Source organism: Hyperoodon ampullatus, assembly GCF_949752795.1.
Source record: "Hyperoodon ampullatus genome assembly, chromosome: 2".
NCBI classification, from domain to species: domain Eukaryota; kingdom Metazoa; phylum Chordata; class Mammalia; order Artiodactyla; family Ziphiidae; genus Hyperoodon; species Hyperoodon ampullatus.
In genome coordinates, this window is record NC_136915.1 from 13,246,254 (window position 1) to 13,267,585 (window position 21,332).

At 58.3% G+C, this 21,332-nt stretch overlaps 1 protein-coding gene across 1 annotated transcript; it reads right to left on the reverse strand.

The window, feature by feature from the left end:
- Positions 1 to 770: 770 nt before the first annotated feature.
- On the reverse strand, positions 771 to 20,081 carry FAM131C (family with sequence similarity 131 member C; the record flags this gene model as incomplete). Its single annotated transcript, XM_079697669.1, has 7 exons — positions 771 to 1,042; positions 1,886 to 1,996; positions 2,263 to 2,445; positions 4,956 to 5,049; positions 5,315 to 5,350; positions 6,243 to 6,358; positions 20,060 to 20,081. 7 exons carry the CDS (start codon positions 20,079 to 20,081, stop codon positions 771 to 773), a joined length of 834 nt encoding a protein of 277 aa, XP_079553795.1.
- Positions 20,082 to 21,332: the final 1,251 nt, after the last annotated feature.

Genomic DNA, 21,332 nt, shown 5'->3' on the forward strand with positions numbered 1-21,332 from the left:
CCACGTGTGGTTCCCTGGAGAGTCCACAGAGCCTTAAGCATCCTCCACGGGGACCCTCCTGGCTGCTGGCAGCAGGTTGACCAGCTGTCTGTGTATTTTGGGGGGTAGGGGCCTTCCAGAGCTCCCCCCATCAGGGCCTGAGGACATGCCGTCCCCAGCAGAGACCAGGCCAAGTTCCTCCAGGGTGAATCCACCACTTTAATGTCTTCAGAGAACCTTCAGGGAGATGCGAGGAGAGCAAGGAGCGGGGAGCAGGGAGCAGATCCAGAGAGTGAGGGACAGACAGACACTCCAGAGACAGAATCCTCGTGAAGAGCACTAAGGAGCAGATGGTAGGTGCCCCAAGAGGCTACCCCGCCTCTGGTGGGGGCAGAAGCACAGAGGGGAGGGGCGAGGAACCGAGCCCTGGGGTCGAGGCGGGGCTCCCAGGCCCTTCCGTGGTTGTCTGCCTGGGAACCTGGCTGTTGGCCCCTCCGGGCGGCCTGCCTGGTGTCTCCTGAGTCCTTGAGCTCGCTGATGGCAGAAACTGCAGGGGAAGGTGCCCGCCTGAGCCAAGTAAAGAGGGAGAAGGGGATTATGGCTCCCACTGCGGGGGGCAGGTCCACAGAGGCACGGAATGGTCCCCAAGGAATGCTGGCCCCCATCCCTGCCGCACCCACCCTGTGCCTGCCCTGAGGGGTCAAGAGATGCCCAGCCAGACCGTGGTGTCCTGATACACCTGGGCTGCCCACCAGGCAAGGTCACAGTGTGAGCAGGCTCCGGCCCCCGCCTCAGTTATAGAACACCTCGTCCTCCTCCTCCGAGAGGGAGCCACTGTCCACCGACGGGAGGGAGCCCTGCAGGCGGGCCCCACCCTCGGGCCCCGGGGCCCCCAGTAGCTGCTGCCAGTGCTGCTGTTCGGGGCTGGGGGGCTGGGGGCCAGGGGCTGTGGTGGGGGGCTTGTCAGGTGAGGGCCATCCATCGGGGGAGGAGAAGGCCAGAAGACTGTCATCCTGCGAGGGGACACTCAGAAGACTGTCCTGAAGGTAGATGCTCTCCAGGTCTGGAAAAGCAGCAGGGGTGTGGGGGTGAGGAATGGAGTTCAGAAGACCCGGCTCCGCACCCTCTCCGGGAGTGTGAGGCAGGGAGAGGGGCAGAAGACCTGCCTCCAAATCTGGCTTTGTCACTGCCAAGCTGTGTGACCTTGGTCATGTCACTGAACCTCTCTGAGCCCCAGTTGCTCCCTGGGGGGGGGGGGCGACAGGGTGGTGGTGGCAGTGGCAGTGAGCAGAATAGCTAAGAGCAGGCTCTGGAGCCAGAGCCCTCAAATCCCTCTGCGCTCTGAGAAGTGGGGCAGCCAGCGCTCTTCCCAGGCCTCCGCTCCCTTCCCGGCCCTCACTGTCACAGGGAGGAGCAAATGAGATAGTGGGTGCAGGCGCCACCCAGGACCCAGGCTCCCTGAAGCCCTCGGTAGTAACCTGGGGTCCTAGAAAGGTGGTTGACTGTGCTTGGTGTTAAGGCTCAGATCCTGGCTCTGATGCCTGTAGCTGTGTAATCTGAGGTGTTTCTTGATGCCTCAGTTTCCCTCATTTGTAAAATGGAGATAACAGCACCTACGTCCTAGAGCTGTCACAAGAATAAAGTGAAAGAACACATGTAAAGCACTTAGCACCGTGAGCACTTAATTCATGTCATCTGTCTGTCTGTCTATCATCTATCTTTCTCTCCTTTATGCTCGTGGCACTCCCTGGGCAATGGGCGGGGCAAGGATCACCAGCCTCAGTTTTCAGATGAAGAAAAACTAAGGCTGAGGGACAGAGGGGCTTGTCTGAGGTCACAGGGCAGAGCAGGCATGCAGCCCCAGCTCCGCCGCACCCAGCCCGCCCTGGCGCCCGCCGGGCTGTACCCTGTAGCTGGATGATGTCCTGGGGGCCGTTCTCTGGGTGCAGCTCCTCGTCGTCCAGCGAGGACCAGGCACTCAGCGTGGCCTCCGTGATGGCAAACTGCTCGGCAACCCCTGCGGGGGACGGACCCGGCTCAGCAGGGGCACGGGCAGAGGGTGAGGGGGCATCCGGTGCCAGGTCAGGCTGGCACCAGACACTGCCTCTTGGGGCTGCCCATCCATGCCCGGGCATGCTGCTCAGCATGTGCCCACCAACGCCCCGTCCACCCCATGGCATTATTCTTGCCTGCCCAGACAATGCCCAGGGGGTGACTCTGGGTCCCCTGAGGACTACAGCCCCGGCCAGTCCCCGTCCCCAAGCTCCCCCTCCCCCCTCTGACCTGCGGCAAAGCGGGCCTCACGCAGCTCATCGGGGAGGCAGCAGTAATGCTCGTCCTCGGCTGCGGGCGGCTCCCAGCCTGAGCGCTGGGCACTCCAGCCCTTCCACTCGATGAGATGGGCCACGCGACCACGTGCCATGGCCGTGGGCTTTGTGATGTGGTCCTTGATGCTCTGTACCACTCCTGGGGCAATTGAGGGCAGCTGAGTGATGGCTCTGACCCACGGCCCAGCTCAGGGCCCCACCCCCAATACCCCAGGTCCCCCAGTACCTCAGGGCAATCCCATGGCCTGTACTGCACGTCCATTCAGCGCCCCGTCCTCTCCCAGCGCCCTGCGTCCGCCAAGCCCCACGCCCACAGTGCCTGTACCTGTCCAGTTCCTCCTGCCAGGACAACGCCTCGTGCCCGCTGCCCGCCTGCCCCACGCCCTCCCACAGCCTGAGGCCCTCTCACGTAGATGCTCCCCACCCATCTGCAGGCCCCATGCCCCGCCCCCCCCCGGCTGTGTCCTGCTCCCAATCCATGCTCCTGCCCACCTGGTGCTTCTTCTCCAGACCTGTCGCACCCTTCATTCCCTTTGTGACCAAGTTTAGACCCTTCTGCTCAAGGAGGTTCACTCAAGGATCCATTCAAGATCCACCCAGCCCTCCCTGTATCCAGTACTTAACAAGTTCCGAGAGAGCAGCCCCTGTGCCTAGGACACTGCCCGCTCTGCTGAGGGCGAGACCTGTAGCAGGCAGGGAAGGCTTCCTGGAAGAGGCAGACTGGAGTCCAGCTTGGAAGGCAGCTTGAGTTGGATAAACAGAGGCAAGACTGGAGGCTATTCCAGAGATGAGAAGAGGAGGAAGGCATAGAAGAGTCTGGTGTGGTTCCAGGACCACTGGGGACAAGACATGGGGCAACACCAGGACTAGGGAGGCAGGAGAGGCCGGGAAGCCCCACAGGGGCCAGACTGGGGGCTAAGCGAGCCAGACTGAGGGCGCTACTGCTCTTCTTAGAGCAATGGGGAGCCACAGCAGGGTAATGAGCAAGAGAGTGACAAGCCAGATCTCTCGTTTAGGAAGAACATCCTCATTAGAGGATTAGGGGCCAAGGGTGGAGACAGGGGGACATTAGGGGCCATGGAAGGGATCCAGCAAGAGACAGGACAGGGCTGGGCAGATGCGGAGGAGGGCCTGCAGGGGTTCTTGTGAGTAGACCGGTCGGATGTGGAAGATGATAGACAGAAGGTTGTCAAGAATGATTCGGCATCTCCTTTAACCCAGGCTGAGAACTCAGATCTGGGAGTCACTGGTCCCAGAAGCCATGACGTGAGGAGCAGCAATATTTAAGAAAGAAAGGCATCCATGAAGGAAACTGAGACATAAAACTCTGGGGAAATGGGAAAGACGGAGGTGGAAAGCAGGGGGAGACCCCCCACGGGTTGGGGAGTGCTGGCAACCAGAGGAGGTTTCTGGAGGCGGTGGTTCAGTGGCCCCCGAGGGGCAGGTGAGGTGGAGGGAAGGGGTTTCAGGTGGCGGGAATGATAGGGGCAAATGTGCGGGGGCGGCAAGGGCCTTCTGGGGAGCCGTGAGGGATGTAGAGAAATGGGAGCCTGAGGACAAGGAGCAAAGCTGCGAGCAGAGGCTGGCTGGCTGAGAAGAGCCGGTGCTGTGGTCAACGTGGGGCAGATGCCGTGCTGGTCCGGCGTGCCCACCCACTGCCGCTGCAGGTGCTGCTGCCGGCTCACACCTGTGCCCTTCTTGGGAGCCTTGCCCTTAGCTGATGGGAGCTGCCTCACCCAGAGGTGCTCGGAAGGTGGCAGCCAGTGGTGGACCGATGGAGGAGTAATATAAAACCAGCCACCTTGGGACTTCCCTGGTGGCGCAGTGGTTAAGAATCCGCCTGCCAATGCAGGGGACACGGGCTCAAGCCCTGGTCCGGGAAGATCCCACATGCTGCAGAGCAACTAAGCCCGTGTGCCACATCTACTGAGCCTGCGCTCTAGAGCCCGCGAGCCACAACTACTGAAGCCCACGCGCCTAGAGTCCGCGGTCCACAAAGAAGAGTAGCCCCCACTCACGCAACTAGAGAAAGCCCGTGCCCAGCAGTGAAGACCCAACGCAGCCAAAACAAACAAACAAACAAATAAATACATTTATATAAAAAAAAAAAAACCCAGCCACCTCGCCTCAAAGTGCCATGAATTCTGTGGTGCAAGTCATGCTCCTGTGCTCCCCATGGGATCAGGCTGAGAAAGACAAGACTTCTGCAACTACACTTCTGCTGAGCTCCCTCCCCTGCCCTGTCCTGCTGCCCTTGCTCCCTTCAGGTTTCCTTCGAGAATAACCTCTCAGGAAATCACTAGCACAATTCTCCTCTTGGGCTCTGCTTCTAGGGAATCTGACCCAAGTTGGCACGAGAGCAGGTTTCATGTGCTGCAGAGAAGCAGGAAGAACACAGCTGGCAGACACCTGGAAAATTGGGGTCATCCCCTCAGAACTTGTGGAGAACCCAACAATTTAACCCATGGCGGGGTCCGGGGGGGTGGGCAGGAGTCCTAAGTCCTGCAGAGCTCAGCACGGAACCTGGCATTTAGAAAATGCTGAATCCAGCAGGGCCGCAGTCCTTCCAGCTGCAATTCAGCTTTGACCTTCCCACCACCAGTGCCTGTGTGCGAACTTCCAGGACAGGAGAGGGCAGCTGGAGCTTACCCACAAGGGACGAGGTGGCCAGGGCTGCCACGTTGTAGTTGCTGGAGCAGGATCTGGAGTCGGACAGGTAGCCGTTGGTGGTCTGGAAGCACCTCTGGAGAAACGGGGGGCGGATGAGCAGGGTGGGGCAGACCTGCCAGATGATTTCCCCCCACCCCTCCCATCCCCATTACGCACCCTCCCCACGTCCTCTGGCCATCTTGCCACCCCCCCCCACAGGACCATCCCCAGCCCTGCTTCCATCAGGCCCCCCTCCCCCAGGGCTGGCAGCCCTGTGTGCCCAGGCTGGGCCCAGCAGAGGGAGGGGCAGTGGTGTCAGCTGGGGCTGGCTAGACTGGGGGATGTGCAAGTGCACTGACCTGCCAAGGATCCCAACAGAAATCCATCTGTTTGTCCTAAAACAAGAGGAGAAAGAGGAACAGGCAGGGTCTGGCCCACTGTGCCAGCAGATGGCGCGAATCCTGGAGCCCTGGCTGGTGGTGTGGGTCAGCCTTCTGGTCGTCCCTGAGGTCGGGGTCTGCCTATTCATGGGTCATGCCCTGGTGTCCCCTGGCATGCAGAGAGAGGAGCGGGGGGTGCAATGATGGCTCTGCCAGGGGACGCGGTGGGTTAGGGGATAGATCAGACCTGGGCTGGCCTCTGACTGCCACTTCTACCTGGGTGTCCTTGGACTAGTGACGTAACATCTCAGAACATCAGCTTCGTCCTCTGTAAAATGGTAGCAATGCCATTTATCTCACAGGTTGTGCGGAAGCGTAAATGACATAACGTAGGCAGAGTGCCTAGCACGACGCTTAGCATGTGGTATGTGCTCAAAAAAAAAAAAAAGGTAATTATATCAACTGGTAGGTTCAAGCCACAACCTCTGGGGCAAAGATGGAAATTATGCGCAGGATTTGAGGCCCTAGCAAGATCGTCGTGATCTACCTGGACTGAGAATTCCATTCCTTTACTCTCCAGCTGGCAGTGCAGGCTGCTAAGGAGTCCGTGGGCTGGTAACAGAACATCTAATCTGCAAGGCTGAGTTAATTTGGGTGGGAAGCCCTTCAGCGTGGGACTCTCCTTTCTAAATAGGTCTGGTTCAGTTCCTGGATGCCCAGACCAATTCAGACCTTCATCCAGCTGAATACCAACCCTGAGGGGTCCTGATCCCACAGGAAGGAGCCAAGTTCGGCAGGGACAGAGGAGGCTGAAATGGTTTCTGCTCCCTGTGGGGAGCTGTAGGGCACAGCCCAGGAACCAGGGCATACATGGGGGTGAAGGTGGGGATGAAGCGTGACCAGTTACCTTGCCAGTGACATGGTCTGGAGCCACGATGGGTGGGCGGCTGGAGGGCAAGTCTGGGTTCAGGGGGGCCGTGCCCTGGGGCATGGGGCAGTCCTTGTGGGTACTTGTGAGCAAATCTGGAAAAAAGAAAGACAAGGAACTTAGAAAAGCCCAGAGCTCTCTTGCTCACGAAGCTTGTTCAAGCCAGTCCTGAGAGATGGGCGTTACTTTATTATTACATCATTTCGTAGAAAACAGACTCAAGCTCACAGCAGGTGAGAAGTCCAGCCAGATCCCCTCAGTGGGGTTTACTTGCCCATCTGCTTGTTACTCCATTTGCACTAAGTCTAGTACCCACACTCCAGCAATGTGTTGACCTCACAGAGATCTCCAATCGACTTATTTTCTACCTTCCACTAACTCCTCATGTCCTCACTTCCCTCCTGGCCCAGCTAAGACTTCCTGGCGTATCCTACAAGCTCTCCTTGGCAGATACCCTTGACCCTCTTAATCCTGTTTAGTCTAACCCTCTGCCTGCTTCGTGCCTGGACCCTTCGAGCTGCACGTCGCTGGGGAAAGTCACGGGCGTCATGTTAAACCGGTGCCTGCCAGCCGCACACAGGCCGCCACCCAAGGATCCTTCCATGTTTCTCTGATTCCTGCTAGTTTGCGTCCTGCGAGGTCGACTACCTCATCCTCCTTCCTTCTTGAACTCCCCACACTGACAGCCCTGCTGCTCCCCGGACCTTGCTGCTGGCTTCTCTCCAGCCCTCAATGCAACCCAGGAGCCTTCAGAAGGCATCACCCCACTCTCTCCACCTCAAATCATCGCCCTGCCCGCACGCCACATCGTCTGCTTTCCCTCTTGGGACAAAGGAATAACTGTCCCCCCTCGGTCCAAGACCAGTCCCTCCACCCGGGGTCTGGGCTCCGTCTCTGCCCTCCCTCCGGGGCGGGCTTCTGCGCTCTTTCTCGTGTGGCCTGTGTTCCCTCCCCACCACGGCAGCCCATCAGCGTGGCACGGGCTGCAATGCCTCTCGGCTCAGGGACTCTTGCCAGCATCCCCTCTCCTCTCTTCCGCCTCATGGAGCCCCTCACCTCTGGGCCAGCCCCCAGCCCCTGCTTCCCTCTACTCCTTGCTCACTCCTCTGTCCCCTTCGTGGCCAGACTTGTGTCCGACCTCTACTTCCCATCTTTTCCCATTTTCTCCCCCGCCTGTCCCAACCAGCCTTTCATGAGACAGCCCTTGGCAAGTGGCCAGAATCCTGCATGGGGTGGGGGTGGGGGCCAAGCTCAGCGGTGACTTCTTCAGCCCCATCTTCGGTAGCCACCCAGGAGGCACTAGGGTGGCGCCCATCCCTCCTTCCCTCTCCAGCCACACCCTTCTCCCGGCTTCCCCCCCACCTCCACGGCACTCTTCTTCAGCCTCCCGCACTGCTCATCCCCTGAGCCCGCCCCACCGCTCCATCCCAGGCCCCTTGCCTCCCTTCTCTCTCTCCCAAGAGATCTCACCCGTATGTGGCTGACACCCACAGTTACACCTCCAGCTCCGACTCTTGGCTTGAGCTCTTGAATGAGTTTCCAGCTCCCTACGTGGATGCCCAACAGGCATCTCAAGCAAACCCCGGGCAAAACGGAACTTGCAAACCTGAGTCCATCTTCCCTTACTTCCCCAATTTTAGAAAATGATGCCATGGTCCGCCCGGCTGTACCAACAAAAAATCCAGGAGCTTTCTCGGAGTCCTGCTTTCCCCACCTCTCCCCACCAACCCCATCCAATCCACCAGCAAGTCCCACTGGCTCTCTCTCAGAGCTCCATTTCAGATTTATCCTTCTCCATACCCACCGCTGTTCCCCTGGTGGGACCCATCACCTTCTCTCACCAACAGTCACCTGCTTCCCCTCCTGGCCCTGCCATCCACTCTCCACCCAGCAGCACAGGGACATCGCATTCCAGGTCAGACTGTCTTCACCTGCCCTGGCTTCCTTGCATCGCACTTTAGAAGAGCCAGCCCCTCACCTCGGCCTTCAGGGCCCTACACGTCAGCCCGCCGACTCCTGACCTCAGTCCTCTGCCTGCCCCCTCGCTCACTGTTTCAGCCACTCTGGACTCCTTGCTGCTCCTCAGATGGCCAAGCTTGTTCTTTGGCCTCGCTGTCCCCTCCCCTGCGCCTGGAACACTCTTTCCCCAGGTCTTCCTGAAACTCATCATCCAGGATTCAGCTCAAGAGAGACCTTCCTGGGCTTCCCTGGTGGCGCAGTGGTTGAGAGTCCGCCTGCCGATGCAGGAGATATGGGTTCGTGCCCTGGTCTGGGAAGATCCCACATGCCGCGGAGCGGCTGGGCCCGTGAGCCATGGCCGCTGAGCCTGTGCGTCCGGAGCCTGTGCTCCGCAACGGGAGAGGCCACAGCAGCGAGAGGCCCGCGTACCGCCAAAAAAAAAAAAAAAAAAAAAGCGGGGCTTCCCTGGTGGCGCAGTGGTTGGGAGTCCACCTGCCGATGCAGGGGACACGGGTTCTTGTCCCTGTCCGGGAAGATCCCACATGCCGCGGAGCGGCTGGGCCCGTGAGCCATGGCCGCTGAGCCTGTGTGTCCGGAGCCTGTGCTCCGCAACGGGAGAGGCCACAGCAGCGAGAGGCCCGTGTACAGGAAAAAAAAAAAAAAAAAAGAGAGAGACCTGCCCTGGCCACGCTGTTCAATGTGGCCCTCCCTGTCCCCATGCCGGCCACCAGTCATTCCCCTCACAGTCATCACCGCTGATATTTCTGTTTATTTAAGAGTCCAACCGCTCTCGAGCATGGAGACCATGGCAGCCCTGCTCAGTGCTCTGCGTCCAGAGCGTAGAACCCCGCCTGCACTTAGTAGGTGCTTTGTAAACATCTGTGGGGGTGATTTCCACCTTTATTACAGCATTTAGCACAGGATGTCTGGTAAAATTATTTATTTTTTACCGGGGGGGGCAGGGATCGGCCTGCCCCTGATGCATCCCCAGGGCCTACCACACTGTAGGTTCACAGTCGTTGCTGAGGGAATGAACACCTTGACCTGAGCAACTGGAATTGCCGGACTGAATCCTTGGGCCAAATTGAAGAGGACTCGTCCGCCCCCCCAGGATGACAGAGAACACCCTTATCATTCATTTGATTAATGCATTTAGTTACTCTTCCATTCACTGAAGAGTATTAGCTGAGCACCTACTATGCGCCTCGCGCTGTTCTGAGTACTGGGGACACAATGGTGAAGAAGACAGAGATGGTTTCTGCCCTCATGGAGCTGACGTTCTAGTGAGGGAGAGAGACTATTCACCGAAAACTCACAAATGAGTAAGAACCATTAGGAAACAATAATAGCTATGAAGAAAAAAATGACAGCGTAGGTAGGAGGGGCTGGAGAGGGCTTCTCAGAGCTGAGGCCTGAGTATCAGGAAAAGCCCAGTTATGTGAAGATCTGGGGGATGATCGTTCATTCCTTCATTCATGCATTCATCCATCCATCCATGCAGCCATTCATTCCTCACCCGCTGAGCACCCATCTACTGGACGTCTACACTGTGCAAGCACCTGGGGACGAGGCAGGATTAACTCCATCCCTGCCCTAGGGGAGCTCACATTTTGATGCAGGAACACCTTCCCGCAGAGCCCCTCATTCAAACACAAGGCTGAGCCAGGGGAACAGCAGCACCAGAGGACTGCTCTGCTTTCTACATTCTCCTTTCTCAGTGTGATGGCAGAGTCCTCACCTTGACCTAAAGAGGAAGGAATCTGTGGCTCAACCTGACAGGTGAGGAAACTGAGGCACAGATGGGAAAGCCACTAGTCCCAGGCACACAGTCAGTCGCCGGCAGTCAGGACCTGAGTCCTGTGGGTCTGACGCCGAGGTTCACTCTCTTCCAAAGCACAGAAAGAGTTTTGATGAGTTCGGGGTGGGGATTGGGGGCTGCGCAGGAGAGCTGATGGCAGGGAGCTGGCCAGGAGGTAGGCGGTCCAGGAGGTCGTGGGGATGGTGGTGCGGGAAGACGGTGGGCATGGCGCGGGTGGGCGGGGCTTGCACGAAGCCATGGGGTCTGGAAGGAGTCTGCAAGGGGCAGCAGTGTCTGGGCTGCCATAGGGAGGGGGGCCCTCTGCGGGACACTGGTCCCAGCCTGCAGCCTATCCAGCCCTGGGCGCTGGCTCCCACCACCCCTTTCTGGCTTGGGCCAGAGCGGGCAGAGGCGGAGGAGCTGATGGCATGGAAGCCGCCAGGGCTTCCTGGAGGAAGCTGAGGCCAGAGAGGGTCTGAGGCTGGAGATGAGGGGCTGGGGGCGCCACTGGTGGATGGAGGAGAGTGGGCTGAACTGGAGACTCGGGGTAACAGGGAGGAAAGAACTGGGTGGCAGGGGATGGTGCGGCTGCTGCACCCGATCCCCCAGATCCCGGTGGATCTGTTTCTCCTGTTTATGTGCACCCACAGTCCCCTCCCCATGGACTTTGCTTCCAACAGGCAGCACCTGAGGCTCTTTCTAGGCGGGCTGCCCGCGGGCAACTGGGCTGAAACTGAGAAGTGCTGCTGCTCCCACCGGAGCGGCCCTTAGCCCGTGACTGGAGGGGCAGGACCCCAGCTCCTCTGTTTTGGGTGGGAAAACACTGAGCTTCACTTTCATCCCAGAGCTCCCTGTGGGATTAGGCAGAAACCACCCCCCGCAGGATGACAGACACCCTTTCCTGGCTGCGTCTTCTCTGCCTCACTCTCTCCACTCCTGTACTGGTTTCCTCTGTAAGATTTCCTTCATATTCCAGCTGTACCCACTCACATTCCAGCTGTACCCACATCCCCGTTTCAGGGTCTGCTCCTGAGGAACTGCTCCTAAGACAGCTGGGTGAGGCTTTGGTGCCAGATTGCCCGGTTCAAATCCTGGGCCTGCCCTTTATTATCATGGGATCTTGAACAAGTGACTTTGCCTCTCCAAGCCTCTATTTCCACATCTGTAAAATGGGCAGCTGAGGGAGACTGCTCCTGTTCCTCAGGAATTGTCTACCAGGTTCCAAACTGAGAACCAAGACGCTTTGAGGGCCCCGCTTTTGAAGAAAGTCTCTGTCAGGGGGTGGAGGCGGGATGGGGGTAGCAGACGCTCTCTTCAAAGTGGCTGAAACCGGCTTTGCTACCCCAGCTGTCAACCCCCTTCTGACTCTGACTACCTATTTCTCCCCACGGGCTAAATGAGGGGCTCCCAGAGACTCACCTGCAGAAATTTGGGAAGGCTGCAAAGGGGAACATTGTGTTGTCAAGGGTCAAGTAGACACTGAGGAAGGGGCCAGGTTTGAGCCTTGCTCCACCCAAGGCTCCATTTTTGCTCCATTCTTGAGCAGTTCCCTAAGAGGGCTGCTTGCAGGCAAGAGGACCCCAGCCCCAAGAGGCTGCAGGGTGGATCACTTTAGGGGGAAAAGGGAATTGGGCAGGGAATGCAAGAGGTCAAACCAGGTCAGATCTCCCACGACATGGGCTCTATAGTGGGGAGGCCCTCCCCGCCGCCGCCATGGCTCCCCGGAGAATTCACACGTGCTAACCCGAAAGACCCTGGCCCCCTCCCACCTCGTGTCCCTCCTCTCCTCCTCTCTCACTCCAACACACTCCTGCCTCAGGGCCTTTGCAACGGCCGTTCGTTCCTTTTCTCCATCTGGGACTCTCCTGCCACCTACAGATTCACTCCCTCCCTCCGTTCATGTCTCCGCTCAAATGTTACAACCTCAGCGAGGCCTCCCCCAACCATCTTATTTAATATGACACCCGACTCTTTCTACCCCCTCACCCTGTTTTACACCCATCACTCCACAATGTGTGTGTCTGTTTCCTTGCTCATGGTTTCTCACTGGAACATGAGCTCTGTGAGGACTGGGACCTGGTGTTATTTGCTACGTTAGTCCCAGCACCTGCCTAGGGCCTGGCACATAGTAGGTGCTCATTAAACATTTGTTGTAAGAATGAAGGAATGAGTATTTGCATGCCTACAACACAGAGGCTTCATCACTGAGCCAGTGGTAGCCAAGGGAGACCACTAGAGCTCCGGATAAATACAAATGTCTTGGCCATTTTTTCTCAAGTTCCTCATGCCAGACCCCACCATGTCAGAGAAGAAAGGGACCCAGAGAGGAGAGAGAGGCCTGCAGAGTAAAGAGCAGCCAGCCATGGCTGACGGGGAGAAGGAGAGGGTCAGATGGGATGCGAGATGAAAGTTGCCATCCAAACTGGGTGGACTGGACTTAGTGTCCAGAAGAGGCTAGAGAGTTCTGGAATGTGCCCAAAGGCTGTTACGGGTGGGCAGGTCAGGGAGGTTCAAGTGAGACTGTCTGGAGAGGGGACTGGAGAAAAGGGAAGTGGAGCCAGGTTAAGCCCCCACCCACTGAATCCACAGCTCAGTGACCCGGGCGCTAAGAGCAGCGAGGGCAGTGTGGGATCATGGGGGCTAAGCCGTGCACCCCATAAGATGTCCAATACATCTTGCTCTTTATGACCAGTCCTGGCTGTGTGACCCTGACAGAGTCCTGCCCCGCTCTGGGCATCATAGTTTCCATGTGTACAAAGGCAACGTTCCAGGTCCCTCAAAGGTGGTGTTCAAACCAGGGGCGCATCCTTTAGTGGGTCAAGCAAGCAATTTACTAGGTCATATTTTTAAAGAATGAAGTAGAATTGAGTAGAATAGAAAATATCAGAACCCACTGCAGAGACAGGCTAAGTCTTATTTCACGAAGCCTCTCTTTCAATTGCACAGACACACGTGTGCACATGTGTGTGTACTGGATTACGAAGCAAAATAATTTATTCTTATGGGTCCAGTCAAAAAAGTTTGAAAGTCGCACTCTGAAGGTGCCAGCATGCACAAGCTGGGGCCTCCAAGGTGCAGACAGGGTGATGCTGGCTACAGACTACCCCTGGGAACTCTGAAGGGTGAGGGAATATCTCCAGGCCCCTGCCCATCGCCCGAAGCTGTTTTAGAACTCTGCAACCACAGGCCAGGGAGCAAGGGGAGCTGGCAGGTGATGTCGAAGGCCTGGAGGGACGTGACTCGAACAAAGTTACCTGTCGACGTCGTGGCGGACATGGGCTCCTGGCTCCCAGCCCCCTCCCCAGCTTTCCTGCCCCCCACCTCAGCGGGGGTGCAGGTGCCTCTGCCAAAGCTGCCTTCTCCCCTGAGGACTTTGGCCCCGTGATGTCACAGGCTGGTTGCTATGGAGACGTCAGGTAATGAACCAGCCCAGGGTGAAATCACAGGCTGCTTTTCGCCCAGCTGGGACTGGCAGCCACGTCACCACCGGCAACTGGAAAAACACAGCTTTCATGTGGGGTGGGGGCTGGGGGATAGCCCGAGGAGACCCCTAGCCTCTGCTCCTGTGGGCTCCTTCCTCTCCCAAGGGAGCTGTGGGGATACCTTCCCCCTTTCCCAGTCCACACCCTACTCCCCCGAACTCAAGGTCTGAGGCTCCTTCTCAGACTGCCCCCCTCCCCAACCTGCCCTGGCCACAGAAGTGACGGGCCTCTGGTTGCCACGGCAGCCTGGACGGGGCCACGCTGATCCTTCAAGGAGAGGGGTGCCATCTAGATGTCCCCTCCATCCCTCTGCCTTCAATCGGAGCTTCTCTGCGTACCAAGGATGCTTCCTGCCTTCCCATGCCAGCTCCTCAATCTGCTAGAGTCCAGCCACCGCAGCAGATCCTCCTGATGTTTCACCTAAACCCCCCTGGCTGCAAACGCTCCCACACTGGTTTTCTCTGCTCCTTCCTTGGGTGCGTCTGCAACATTACCACCCAGATTCTTCTCACCTCCTTCCCAGTCGTCCAGCCCCTTGAGCTGTTCCTTGGTGCCTATGTCCCAGCCCATTTGTCAGCGTGGCTGCCACCTCCCCCAAAGTCTCCCAGGGCTCCACACCCCAGGAGGACACAGTGGTTCCAGGCTTAACCCTGCTCCTTCTCAGCAGCCCAGAGAGGGTAGACCTCCTCTTGAAAGCATACTGAGTAAACTGAGTAAAAAAGTAAACTGAGTAAAAAAGTAAACTGAGCAGCAGCCGAAGCCCCTTGTGATGGCCCCGCGTGATGACCCTCCCTGGACAGTCACGGGCCTCCCCACTAAGCTTCTTGGGACCCCTGCGGCCAAGTGCACGACGCAGTCCTCCAGCCATCTGCGCCCTAGGTGTGTGCGGCTCAGCTGTGACATGCCAGGTTCCTGCCTTGCACCCAAGAGAGCCCAGCGGGCAAGGCCTTCCTTGCACAGTCCCTGCTCTAGGTTTAAATCCCGGCTTTTCACTGTCAGCTCCAGGGCTGTGGGCCTGTGAGTGGCCCCTGGGAGCCTCAGGGTTCTCATCTGTGAAATGAGAATACTGGCGGGTGGCCGTGAGGATGAAGCACCTACCACGCAAGTACTCCATAAACGACAGCGGCTCTGCCCGCCCCCGCCCCAGACCTCACGTCCTCTTTCTGGACCCTGGGACAGATCTCAGGCACCACCCCTCTGGTCCTTCCCCAGGGCTGGAGCTTGCCCTGGGGGACTCTGCAGAGGGAGGCCACCAAGGGTGAGTCCTTGTGAGTCACTGCCATGGCCGCAGTCCGTCCCTCTGAACTTGGCAGTGGCCTGGCCTTTAGGAGACAAAGTGCCCCCCGCCCCCCAGGACACTGATTTACAGGTCACCAGGTCCACGTCCATGGCAGGAGCTCCATAAGTGCGTTGGTACACCTCAGAGCTGCCCAAAGGGGTCCCTTTCCATGTTCTCTTCAGGACTTTCCACACATCCTAGCTCCTTTTTACTTCCTCTGCCATCCTGTGGCCCAACTTCTTTGAACACCCTGATCTAGCCTCACCTCCTCCAGGCAGCCTGCCTAGATTGTCTTCAGATGTATTAGGCTATTACCTTACCAGCAGCCCTAATGGGCAAAGTCTGGCATACAGTGATTTGCTTGCACTGTTTACTGAACACCTACTATGTGTCAGGTACTATCCCAGGCCTTTCGATCCATTATCTCTGATTCAATCTTAATAACAACCCAGCAAAGTAGGTACTGTTATGCCCATTTTACATATGGGGAAACTGAGGCTCAGAGAGGTTAAATCACCTCTGCAAGGTCACCTACTAGTAAGTGGCAGAAATGAGGTTCAAACCTAGGCCAGTCTGAAATGCCAAAGCTTGTGCTCCAACCACTGACCAGCGCTGATCTCCTGAGAGGGTCCTCAGGCTGTTTTTCCACCTGTGTGTCCTGCCTCCCCCACTAGACAACTCCAAGGGCAAGGTTGTGTCTCCGTCCTCAGACTGTGAGCTTCTAAACGGCAAGGCCGGTGGGGGCGGGGGATGAATTGGGAGGTTGGGATTGACATATATACACTATTGATGCTATGTATAAAATAGATAACTAATGAGAACATACTGTATAGACAGGGAACTCTACTCAGTGCTCTGTGGTGACCTAAATGGGAAGGAAATCCAAAAAAGAGGGGATATATGTATACGTATACCTGATTCACTTTGCTGTACAGCAGAAACTAACACAACAGTGTAAAGCAACTATACTCCAATAAAAATTTAAAAACAAGGGAGGGGGGCAAGGCCCCATCTTCCCATTCCTCAGTCTCTCCACCGTGCCCAGGGGGACTCTGCCAGGGGGACTCATGGGCTCTGCTAGGGCCAAGGTGAGACAGGCCTTGGGGAGCTGAGAATGGAGGGGTCACAGTCAGTGCGCCTGAGTACTGGGGGTGGTTCTGGTCGGCTCCTTTAGAGCTTGTGCCTCCTCCCAGACATAATCAGATGCCTGGCCTTCCAGAAGGAACTCCTCGGTCTCCAGTTTCTGCTCTCACCACCTGCCAGTGCCCGGTGCACTAGACCCCGGCAGGGGCTGGGGGGGGCAAGAGGCTGATGGGTTGGCCTGGAGGAGTGGGCTGGGACGGAAAGGGGCAGGCAGAGAGGCTCCGGAGCCAGGGACATGGGATGGGCACTGAGAGACCTGGAGCTGGACAGAGGCGGGTAGACAGAGATTGCTCTGTACAGATTGTCACCATCGGTGGTAACACAGCCCAAACCGAATGCTAACACTGGAGTTATTCCAGAGGGCTGAATTTCTTGAGCATCAGCCACACGCTCGGTACCTCCCTCCATGTGGGGACATGAGAAGGCAAAGGGCAGGTGTTCCGTGCTCAGGCTCTGGGATCACACAGTCCTGGATTCAAATCCTGCCTCTCTGTGTTCTGGCTGTGTGACCTCAGGTAAGACCCTTCCCATCTCTGAGCCCTACATCCCCCCTCCAGGGCTGAATGAGAACTAACAAGGTCAGGCGAGTGATGCCTCAGGCAGCTCAGGATAAGCACCCAACAAATGGTAGCTTAAAAATAGATAATGAACACAAAATAGCCTCTAGAAACAGCATTTGTTGCCTTAATCTGGTCCCAATCACTTTCCCCCATGTTCTCAGCACCTCAAATGCTTGTTTCTTTTCCCATGAGGCAGGACGGTGCTCGAAGCCTCTGTAGCTTGCCCTTTCCCAGCCAAGAGGGTCTGGATCAGCTGTCTACACAGAAGGGTAATAATAAAAATTAAAAATTAAAGTGACAGCTAACACAGTATTTACTACATGCCAGGTACTGGTCTGAGTGCTTTACGTGAATTAAGTCATTTAATCCCCTCCCAGTAACCCTAAGATGTCAATACCAGTATTATTCCCATTTTACAGATGAGAACACTGAGATACATATACAAGGTTAAGTAACTTGCTGAGGTCACAAAGCTAGTGGATGGCGGAGCAGGGATGCGAACCCAGGCTGGCCGGCTCCAGAGTCCGCGCTCTTTTTTTTTTTTTAATTAATTTACTTTTGGCTGCGTTGGGTCTTTGTTGCTGCACGCGGGCTTTCTCTAGTTGCGGCCAGCGGGGGCTACTGTCCGTTGTGGTGCATGGGCTCTAGGTGTGCAGGATTCAGTAGTTGTGGTGCACGGGCTTAGTTGCTCTGTCGCACGTGGGATCTTCCCGGACCAGGGCTCAACCCATGTCCCCTGCATTCGCAGACGGATTCTTAACCACTGCGCCACCACGGAAGTCCCAGAGTCCGCATTCTTACCCTCCCAGGCCTGGCTCGCAGAAGCTAACTGCTGCCCAGTGCTGGGATGGGGTGGCTCTCCCAGGTGTGGCTTGCACCTGGGGTTTGGCTGGGGTGGCCCCAGTTGCACGTGGGCTCTGGACTTGGTATGGGCATCAGCAGGAGGTCAGCAATTCCTGGCCTGGCTGCAGGTTGAGCACTTGACACAAGGAAGTGCTTCAAGTAACAGGGCTGTTGTTAGCAACTGGTGCAGGTGTGGAGACTCAGAGGCTCGTGGGGGCTCCAGCTGGCAGCTGGAGAGGAGTAGGACGGCCCGGCCCTGGGTCCGAGGGCTGGCTGTGTGGTGCAGAGGACAAGGGCCCAGGCTCCAGAGTCAGTGTGACTGGGTTCAAGTCCTGCTTCTGCTCTTTCTTTCTTTCCTTCTCTCTCTCTCTCTCCCTCCCTCCCTTCCTTTGTTCTTTCAAAATATTTATTTATTTATTTATTGGCTGCATGGGGTCTTAGTTGCAGCACGCGGGATCTCTCACTGTGGTACGTGGGCTTCTCTCTAGTTGTGGCGCGAGGGTTTAGTTGCCCCGCAGCATGTGGGATCTTACTTCCCTGACCAGGGATCGAACCCGTGTTCCCTGCATTGGAAGGCGGATTCTTAACCACTGGGCCACCAGGGGAGCCCCGTTCTTTCTTAGCTATGCAGCCTCGGGCTCTGATCAGTTTCCCTGTTTGTAAAAATGGGGACTGTGATAGTATAAGACCCCCAAATTAGCTAGTTGCGCCTTGAATGTTCCCACCAGTACTTGGTAAGCCGTAAGCACTCTGGGAGCATTAGTGATGACTAGAGGGGTGGGTGGCCTCCACTTAGTGGCTTGGTCACCCAGAACCCGGAGTGCTGGGACGATGGTTGTCCTCTGCTGAAGTGGTCTCACACCTTCTTTACGAGCATCCAACTCGCCTGCGTGCATGTTGAGACTGGAAGTAGGCCGAGCCCTCAGGAGGGGGACAAGGTCAGAATACACAACGAGGAGCCCAAGCCACTGAAGGAAGGGTGGAGAAGACCCATCTCAGGCCAGTGTGACCTCAGACAGGCAGGGCAGAGGGTTCCAGCACCAGGTATGGGGTAGCAGCCAGAGGACCTGGGCCCCAGCCCCAATCCTGTCACCACGTGGCAGCCTGACCTTGGTCTGCAGGTCACAGGCAAGTCCACCTGGGGCTGGGCCTCCAGCACCTGGCACAGGATGGCCAAGTGATGGGGGAGGGACACAGTCAACAAGGAAACACCAGATCCCCGACACCTGGAGCCTGCCCAGAGCCTTCAAGGTTTCTGGAGACGCACTGAGAGCCTGTGGGGTCTGAAGAACACTAAATACTCTTCACTCTTAATTCTACCTTCCCCTCTGGCCAGGCTGTAGGCCTCAGAGCACATGCTGTGCTGGGCTCACTGCCTCTGGGTACCCAGCGTGTACGCAGTGCCTGGCACACAGTAGGTGTCATGCTAACATCAGCTTAATGAATAAGTAAGTGAATGAACCTCACACAGCCTAAGCCCCACCCATGATCCCAGCCCTGACACCCTCCTGAGACATCCTGAGCCACTTACCTGAATGTCCCACATGGACTTGTGGGCAGAGCCCCATAGAGGCCAGAGGATGGGGGGAGGGGTTGCGCTCCTTCCCCAACATCTCCCAGGACAAGGTCCCCTCCAGAGCCTGCCCAGCCCCTCCCCAAGGCCTGGTCATCCCTCCACACCTGAGTAAGCTACTGGGGGTGATGGGTGAGGTGGCAGCCCCCCAAGGCCATGGTTGGGATCAGTGGATTTGGCTTCAGCCTGCAGAGCTGGAGCCAAGGCCTCAGTCACCCCCTCACCTCACCCGCCCCCCCAGCTGGTCCCACTGTGGGGTGAAGTTACCAGGGTGGGAGAATGACCCAGCCAGCCTCTTCTACAGTGCTGCTCAGCAGCCTGTCGGAAAACTGATGGTGGGGAGGGTCCCAAAGACCCATCTGCCCATCCCCCCTGCTCTGTGTAGAAGTCCCTGCCACCCCCAAACCTCCCCCCCTAGGGCAGCTCACTCCGGCTCCCTGGGGACCACCTTGGGGAGAGCCATGGAGCTCAGGCACAGAAGGAGAGCGGGAGAGTGCCCAGTCAAAGGCCCAGGGGTTACTGGGAACATCAGCTGTCTCTGTCCCTTCCAGTCCCCTGACCGAGGGTGGGGGTGGGGCTGAGGAGTTAGGGATGAGGGTGGGGGAAGGGGAACCTCCTTTATAACCTGTTCATCTCCATTAACCCCTTGCTGCCAATGGGGTTCAGGGACTCTGAAGACAGGGGCATGGGGTAAGGGGACAGAGTGGGGACACCGAACCACTAAGGCCTGTGTCTTGGGGGGTGTGGGAAGGAGGGTCTGCTTGCTCTCCTGGTGCCCCGCAGTGACCCCCGAGAAGCCAGGAGCAAGTAGAAGCCTCCGTCCCTTCCGAGGCACACGGCAGGGGGTGTGTGGCCGGCTGCTGGAAAGGAAGCGGCCCTGCTTCTGCCGCCTGGTGGGGTGTGGGTCTAAGCGGGGCTGGGGATGCGGTGACCTCCCCACGCTCTCTCTCCGCGCTGCTCCCCCCCAACGCCCTGTCCCCCTCGGGGCACCGTGTCCCCTGGGGCTCGGCGGGGGTGGGGTGCGGCCGGCCGGGAAGGGCGGGTCGTCCCCCCTACCCCCACCGAGGTTCTTTGGAGCGGCCAAGGGGACGTGCGCGCGTCCCCGGCGCGGGGCCCCGGGCGCCCCATCTCCTTCCCTTACGGTCCGCGGCCTCCTCACCTCGCGACACGCAGGAGCCCATCACGGGGCCGCGGGGCCGGGCCGCTGCGCCTTGGGTGCGCCGGGCCGCCGGGCGCTCATGTCTCCTCGGGCTCGGGGCTCACGCGCGGCGCTGGCGCAGCGGAAGCGCGGACGAGTGGAGAAGGGGCCGGGGCTCCGCTCGCCTCAGTCGCCGCTCCCGCCGGGTCGTCCCCGCCAACGCCGCTGCCGCCGCAGCGCCCGGCTCGCCTCGCGCCGCCGCCTCGCGAGCCGCGCCCGCCCCTGCCAGACGCGGGCAGCACGGCGGGCGGGGCGGCCCCGGGGAGCGCTCGCCCCGAGCCCCGAGCGCGGAGCCCGCGAGGCCGCTCCGCCTCCAGCGCGCCCGCCGCCTGCAGACCTGTTGCAGCAGCCCGGCCGGGGGGTGGCGGCGGGGTAAGCAGAAGCCCGGCGGGGGGGCGGAGGGAGGGGAAGGGGAGCCAGAGGGGGAACTTCTCGCCCTCCCGCTTCCCGCGCCACTAGGCGAGGGCTGAAGGTCAGGGAAGAGGGCGGTGGGGGCGGGGAGATTCCGGCCTTTGGGGCACAACCTGGCTGAGCGCAGTAACAACAATTCCATTGTACCCATTTTGCTGGGGAAGAAACAGGCTCACGGAGGTCGGATGCCTCGCCTGAGGTCCCTCAGCTATGAGGGACAGCGACTTTTGACCATCAGCTTCTCAGTGGGGGGACGGCGGCCCAGGCTGGGGATACAGAGGGTGGGGATGGTGTACCAGTGGCCTCACTGACGGATGAGAGTTAAACTTCACTCCACGGGGTCAGGCGGGTGAGAGGCCTGGGCTGCCTCAGCCCTGCGCCTGCCGTCCGATGGGGCCACAGTGACCCCTCTGATCGTTCACACTCGCTCTCTCACGTACCTACCCACGAACACACACGTGTGTACGCACTTGCACGTGCACATCCACACACTAACAGCCACACACACTCATATTTACACACAGACGCCCCCCGCCCCAGCTCCACAGCAAACCTTCCCCCTGCACGCGGCTCTTCAGCATCTGAGCGCTCACTTTCACATCCTTCTGTCGCACTCCATCTTTACACCTGCCTGTGCACCAGGCAGGGCAGGTGTCACTGTTTCCCTTTTACAAGGGAAGAAGCCAGGTTCACTGGTTCTCTTCCACAACCTGGTGATGGCCCAGCAGGACTCTGAAGGATGAACGAGGTTTGAGGCAGGGGTGCAGGTGGAGCCGGAGGCCTCTAGCAGGGCAGGATCTGGGTCCTGTGGGACTGCTGGGTG